Below are 6989 nucleotides of genomic sequence, written 5' to 3' on the forward strand. Positions count from 1 at the left end.
CACAGGGGTGAGGGGGGCGGGCGTGCAGGGGAGGTGTGCACAGGGGTGAGGGGGGCGGACGTGCAGGGGAGGTGTGCACAGGGATGAGGGGTGCAGGTGTGCAGGGGAGGTGTGCACAGGGATGAGGGGTGCAGGGGTGCAGAGGCAATGCATCTGCACATGAGCAGACTTCTGCTATGGCTACTGTGGCTACTACGGGTGCTATTGCCCAGGAGGTGTGGAACCAGGGTGAGTGTGGATGCTGGAGGTGAGGGTACAGGGTGTGGAGAGTGGGGTGTGATGGGGGAGGCAGCAGTGGACCCAGGAGGGCCTGGGGTGCCCCATATGCTCACTCCATCCCTGCCCAGGGCCTACCTGCTGCTGGTTTCCGGTCCCCCTTCTCTGGCCTGGGGTTCAATGGCTCACAGTAGGGTGTGTTGTCCAGCAGCACCTCGCCCTTCCTGGGTGCCAAGCCCTTGACGCTCACCTGCAGCTGGCTGGTGTACTTCTCATGCTGTAGGTAGGCCCAGTAGGGTGAGAGATAGGGTACCAGATGCAAAGGGACCCTAACCATGGCCTCTCATTCATAGGTCATAAGGTTTTAAAACCCCAAAGAGTTGACAGGGCCTGAGACCTGCCCAGGCTATGTGGCTTGAGGTCCAGAGCAAGGCCTGAGTTGGGGTCCACAGTACCACAAAGCTTGCAGGAGGGAGCCAGGGCAGGGCAAGCCAGACAGAAGGGTTCCTATTAGCCCTGCGCTCATTGGCTGCAGAACTCTGTGCTGCCCAGAGTCCATCTGGGAGACTGGACTAAGGACACTCTTGGCTCTAAAGGTAACCACTGTGGACCTCCATGCATCCCTCCTACCTTATCTAGACACCCTCATGGTGGCCTCAAGATGCTGGGGGCGGGGAGGGCCCAGGCCACTATGAGCAGGTCTCACGCCTTCCTCGCCCCCAGCAGTGCACTTTGCACCTGGCCATGCTCCTGCCTCCACCTTCTGCCAGGGCTACCCCAGCAGCCCCTGCTGTGCTCCCGACACCTAGCATGCCCTGACCAGCCACCCTGCCAAACAAACCTGGCCAGTGTCCAAGGCCAGGTCCTCACCATGGCTCAGAAAGTCCACTCAGCTTGCCTCTCCCCCATTGGTGCCCCCTCTGTCAGGGATTGGCCTGGGGGAGCTGACTACCTTCTCTACCTCCAGGCTGGGCCATTGGGCAGGGTAGGCCAGGCCGGCCTGATTCACGGTAACCACAGCCAAGATGGGGCACCCCAAGAGGCCTAGGGGTACCAGGAAAACAGCAGTGGGGGCCCCAAGAGGACAGGGCTATGGGCGCCGGGGCCTGACCCACATGTACCTTGAGTGCCTCCTCAGGGACACGGTGCTGCACGCGCTCGAGCACATACATGTTGGAATGTAGCTGCATATTAAGGAGAACACAGAGAAGCAAAGCCAGAGGACACACACCTGGTACCCAGAGGTCAGTGCTGGCATCTATGCCCCATAGCAGGTATACCCACTCAACCCACTCAAGGGCTGTCGAGGAAGATAGAGGAGAGGCCCTAGGGGTGCACCAATGGGGGAGAGGCCTGTTCTGGGAGGGGGGCAAGGCCACACTCGCCCACACTGGAGAACATACATTGGAGGCCTGCACAACCAATACCAGGCCAGGTCACTGCTCCCCAGGCCCTAGTGGGTGGGTAGGCAGTAGGTGCCTATGGTTGGGGCCTCAGCCTGGGGGCAGGCTGCAGGGGTCAGAGTCCCTTAGGGTACCCCATGAGCAGGCAGAGCCCAGTCTCAGGGTCACCTTTGGGCTCCCTAACCCCCATGGTCCCAGCTGTGACCACCCAGGGGCCCTGCCCTGCTTACAGGATAATAAAGTAGCTGCAGCCTTGGGACTAAGGAAACCCAGAGGTGGTGGCATCCAAGGAAGGATATCATAGCCAAAGCGTACGACGTCATTGAGCTTCAGTGTGACGTACTTTTGGTCTGGGATGCGCATGTCATTCACAAACGTCTGCAGAGGAGACAGTGGCGGGGCTGACCCAGTGAGTGGGGCACCCCATCTTTGGAGTCAACACCAACTGGGCAGCCCCTGCAGTACTGGGACCAGCCCTGGCCCCCAAACTCCTCTGGCACTCAGACATGTATGCCTGGTCCCGAGCCCCCGGGGCAGACAGCCACTGCAGGGCCTTTCTCTGTGCCATAAGTGACTCCAGTGTGGTCCCCCAGGAACAGAGCCCATAAGCATCTTGCTGGAGTAGACCTGTCCAGGAAGTACCTTCTCTCACACAAACAGAACCTCAGGTCAACCCCCACCCCCCACCTTGACCTGGTGCCCAGTGGGAGGGCAGAGGTACTCCTGCCCCACAGTGGCCACACAGGTTCTGACAACGCTGCCCATCCAGGCAGCCTGCTCACAGGGTTATCTGTGTGCCAGTCACCAGACATCACACTGGGCAAAAGAAAGACCCCAACATCCAGGGGCCTCCAGGACAGGCCAGACTGGCAAGAGGGCCCAGGTGGAAGAGGGCAGAACAACATGGAGAAGCCAGTGAGACAGATTTAGAGCAGCCCTCAGGGAGATGGGCTGGGACAGCAGCAGGCTGGGTCTGTGTGCCTGTCAGTAGAGAGGCAGCCTGGGGCTCTGAGCAAGGACACAGACTACAGCCCACACAGCCCACATAGCCTGCACAGGTAGGCAGCCCTGCAGGACCAGGCTGGTGCCACGTAACCAGGGCCAAGACCTTGGGACCCGCTTGAAGCCACACAGGCAAGGAGAGGCTGGTGGTTCTGCTGCTTCTTAAAACAGAGTCCCAGGCAGGCTCATGCCCACCAAACTCAGGGACAGAGACAACTGAACAGGCATCTCTAAGACAGAGAGACCCTCCCCAGCCCACGGGGAGGTTTCCACCCCACACATCTGCTCCCTCTCACCTGATCTTGCCCTGCCCCTGCAGTTAGACCTCTGTCCAGATCATCCCTGCTCCTGCTACCCCCAACCCAAAAAAGGGGGGTCACCTGGCCCCACACCCACAAAGGTACTCCGGCACAGCCCTTCTACCTCAGAGGCCCCATTTCCCAGCCCAATGCCTCCCCGCCCATCTGAGGGGTCCACTCTTCAGCCATGGAGTCCCGAGTCCCTGCCAGTGGGAACCCAGGTAGGGGACCACTGCAGCTGGGGGAGGGGTTCAGGGGTGAGAGGGCAGGGTCAGGGCTGGGCGGGGCTATAGAGGCCCACACTCACCCCATTGAGGCTGCCCAGGTCCTTGACCCAGTGCTCATCTCTGTCCTTGTCGTAGTTGATGACAGCGTGCTGCTTGTCCACACTGCGGGACTAGGGAGACACACAGGTGACTCTCAGGTACCCCATCCCAGGGAGCTGATGCCTGGGAGGCACAGGCCACTTTGTCCATACTCACAATATGAACCTGGGCCTCCTGGGTCCTATTAATACACGGCACCCCGACACCCCCAGAACTCGCCCTAGAAGCCCATCCAGCTGCCAGCACCACTCCCACCCTTTGCTGCTGCCCAGGCCCTTCCCTCTGGGACCACCCTCTGAAGTGCTGCTCTTGGATCAGCCATGGGAGGCCTGGGGACTCTCTGGTCATCTGGAACACGCTGCTTCCTCCCAAGGTCAGATGGCTGCAGCCAGGCTGGAGGCAGAACCCAAAGAGATGGTGGAGAAGCTGCCTGTAGGGGAAGCCTCCCCCGCCCCTGGCCCACCCCATCCCCGGCCCAGCCCACCACCCTCTCAGCAGGCCTGTCCCTGGCATCTGCCCGTCCATGCACACCTCCACAAGTGCACACGCCATGCTTCCATCCTAAGGGCTTCTAGCCCTTTCCTGCTACCAGCCTGCCAGGCTCCACTCCTGGACAGCTGCCCCTCCCACACACAATCAGCTTTGGCTGTCCATGCAGGGCCATAGCTGAGCCGTCCCACTCGCCCATGTGGGCTCCGGGATATAGGAGCAGCCACAGGATCATGTTCTACTTGGGCGGTGCCAGTACAGGTGTCAGCAGAGAGCACGCCTCCTGCACACCACCTGCATGCCACACATCACCTGTATTGCTGGGGGCTGCAGGTGCCCCCCCACCTGAGGAGCTGTACACCTATGGGCCCAGCCAACCCAGGGAAGCAGTCAGGCCCTGGACCAGATGGCAGGGTGTGGCCCACATAGCCACCTGGGGACCATCTGGGTGGTGCTCCAGCAAGACACCAGGTCAGCCTCCATGACCATGGGCCTCAGACCCACAGGACGGTGGCTCAGGACCTGAAGCTCACTCCTAAGTCCCAGGGGGCTTCCAAGAGCCTCAGGCTAGTAACCGCCCCCCTGACACCTGCCACCACTGCCAAGCCCCACCTTCTCTCTGACACTCTGTCTGTCCTGTACCCAGCACCACCCTGAAATAACCAGTTTCAAGGGTAGGTCCCAACACTCTTCCCAAGGACTAGAAGCCCCGAGGGTAGGGCCTCCTGCCTCCTTCAGGGACACTGCGGGGGCAGAGGTGTACATGGCTCTCCCCCTCAGCCCAAGGTCACCCAGTTTGGCAAGGCCTGGCCTTATAGCTAGGTGAAGCTCATGGGGGCCAGTAGGCCCGAGGTGTGGCCACAGCCAGCCTGTAGGTCCTCCCTGCTCCCACAGCCATTGCTTCCTGAGGAACAAGTGCCTAGAACCTTTGAGGTGGCTAGCTTGAGCTACAAGGGTGGATAGTGAGGGCCTAAGGTACAGTGGAGGGAAAGAGGTGGGAGCAAAGGGAGGTGGGCAGGGCCCATGCCTCATCCTTCCAGGACCCCAGGAGATTTGTAGGAGAGAACGGGGTCCTGGGCTGGCCATCCATGAGCCCCCAGCACCCACCAGTCCACACCATTCCTGGGGAAATGCACAGGGGTGCTCAGCCTACTCCAGTGAGGCCCCCAGGACTGGTCCTGGTGCCCACTCACCTACTGGCCAGAGCAACAGGCCTCTGGCAGGGCGGGTCTGACCTAGAGACCTGCCACCACCTCCAGCCCTGCCCCCATCCCTTGTCTAAAACCCTCATCCAAATTCCTTGTCCAGAGTTGGCCCACTCGTCTCTGCCCCAGGGGTAGAGGGACAAGGCCAGAGGGCACTGCCAGATACTACCACCTCCATGAGACTTCCCAACCTGTCCCTGAAGCCTCAGCTGCAAGCCACCCCCAGCACTCACTTCCTTCAAGAAGCTGGCCCTGGTGGCACCAGCCTCTCCTGCTGGGGGGCCTACCACAGCGGGTGGGGAGGGAGAGGGAGGTGCTACTCCAGGATCTGCTACAGGGTGAGGGTTGCCCAGGAACTCTAGGGGCTGCCGTGCCTAAGTGCCCAGACTGGACACTGCAGGACTGCCTGGGGGCTCGAGGCGGCTCACCTCGCCCACACCCGCCTGTGCATAAGACAGCAGCCCCACCTTACCCTGGACCAGCCTCTCAGGGAAAGCAACCCCTGAGGACTGAGGCTCTCCCTGATGGGTACCAGAACTCCTGGGGGGACAAAGTCTAGAAAGGGCAGGGTGGGGATATGGTGCAGGGGCTGCTGACCCTGCTGGCCCAGGAATGGGCAGCTGGATGCACCTTTGGCCAAGAGTGAGCCTCAGAGGAGGTTCCATTAGGACCTTTCCAGCCTGGACACACCCCCACGACTTCCCAAGCCTCAGCACCCTCCCAGGCACACTGCTGGACACCTCTCCACACTTCAAGATTTCCCTGCTCCCACCTTGAGGCTCCCCCAAGAGTACCTGCCAGCCAAGCCCCCCACCAGCCAGGTGCTGACCCCATCGATCCCCCCCTCAGTGCCTTTGATCTATGTCAATCCCCATAGCTTCCCTCCTGTGACCCAGTCTCACCCAGTAGCCCATCATTGTGCCCATCCCTCCCCAGCTACAGCTCTCTGGGCCTCCCTTGGCCTTGTCTCACGGGTTTTCCCCATCCTGCCCAGGCCACAGTTGGCGTTGCAGACTCTAGATACACTACGCCCTGGCCTGGACCTCAGCCCCAGAGTGCCACCTCCCCACACCCACCTTCCCTATCCTGCAGACCCCATTTACACCTATAGCCTGGGCCTCCCCCAATCCCAGCCTAGTCTGTGTCACCAGGCACACCAGATGGCAGGGGGCACCCAGGACTAACAGGGAGGGGCTGGGAAGGGGCTAGGAAGAAGCCTCCTTCCAGAGCTCCCTTCCCAGCCCCAATACCCCAAGGCAGAAGCAGACTCTCATCCAGCCAAGCCCCCGTGCTCAGGGGCTAGAAGCCAGCCCATCCATGACAGGTGGTCCCTAGCCCAGGGCTCAGGACTTAAAACAACACAGCCCAAGGCCTGCAGAGAGGAGCCCTCAGGCAGGAAGAGTGGTCAGAGATGCTCCCAGCCCACAGGAGTGGGAACTGTGTCCTTCTGATTTCAAGATTTCTCTTTTTCAAATAACAAAAGAGGCAAAAAAAAAAGTGTCATCCTTCTCTGTTGCACCCCTGTAATAAAAGGGTCTGTTCTGGAAAATTTGTGATCCATTCAGTGAAAGGGCTCCACTTGAAAACCTAGAAGGCCACAGGTTCCCCATCCCTGCATGGACTGGGGGGAAATGGTATAAAAGTTTGTACTCATTTTAAAATGGAATAAAGATGTTTCTATAGTTTATGCCTGACACCCTCCACGGATGACAGCCCTGCCCCACTGTGCTGATCCTGGCAGTGGCCACAGCCCAGAGCACCAGGCACTCCCTAATGCCAGCTCACCCCACCTCCCCCAGTGCAGCCACAGGCATGGGGCAGACTGGTGGGGTGCATCGCATGTCCAGGGCTTTGGCCCTCAGGCTGTGGTTTCTGGTCAGGATGGGAGTAGGAACCCAGCTGTCACACACCCAGGGACAACTGAAGGGCAAATCTGTGGGGACAGAGAGGATCCTACCCCACAAAAATCCAATATGCATACATACATGTACATGTATGTGTACAGACACATGGCAATGACATATGGACACTGTGCATACGTGCACTCAT

General features: G+C 60.0%; 1 protein-coding gene across 2 annotated transcripts in view; it reads right to left on the reverse strand.

Moving 5' to 3' along the window:
• The window catches only part of CEP170B (centrosomal protein 170B), a 25631-nt gene that overhangs the window by 12887 nt on the left and 5755 nt on the right, over window positions 1-6989 (reverse strand). For both annotated transcript variants that reach the window (XM_023508858.1, XM_012813616.2), the window contains exons 3-6: window positions 3228-3317; window positions 1919-1997; window positions 1338-1396; window positions 355-493 (exon numbers count right to left, since the gene is read on the reverse strand). In XM_023508858.1, the coding sequence (XP_023364626.1) occupies window positions 355-493; window positions 1338-1396; window positions 1919-1997; window positions 3228-3317 (367 nt within the window). The remainder of the gene's footprint in view (window positions 1-354; window positions 494-1337; window positions 1397-1918; window positions 1998-3227; window positions 3318-6989) is intronic.

Source organism: Otolemur garnettii, unplaced genomic scaffold (genome assembly GCF_000181295.1).
Source record: "Otolemur garnettii isolate 467f Iridium unplaced genomic scaffold, OtoGar3 scaffold00283, whole genome shotgun sequence".
NCBI classification, from domain to species: domain Eukaryota; kingdom Metazoa; phylum Chordata; class Mammalia; order Primates; family Galagidae; genus Otolemur; species Otolemur garnettii.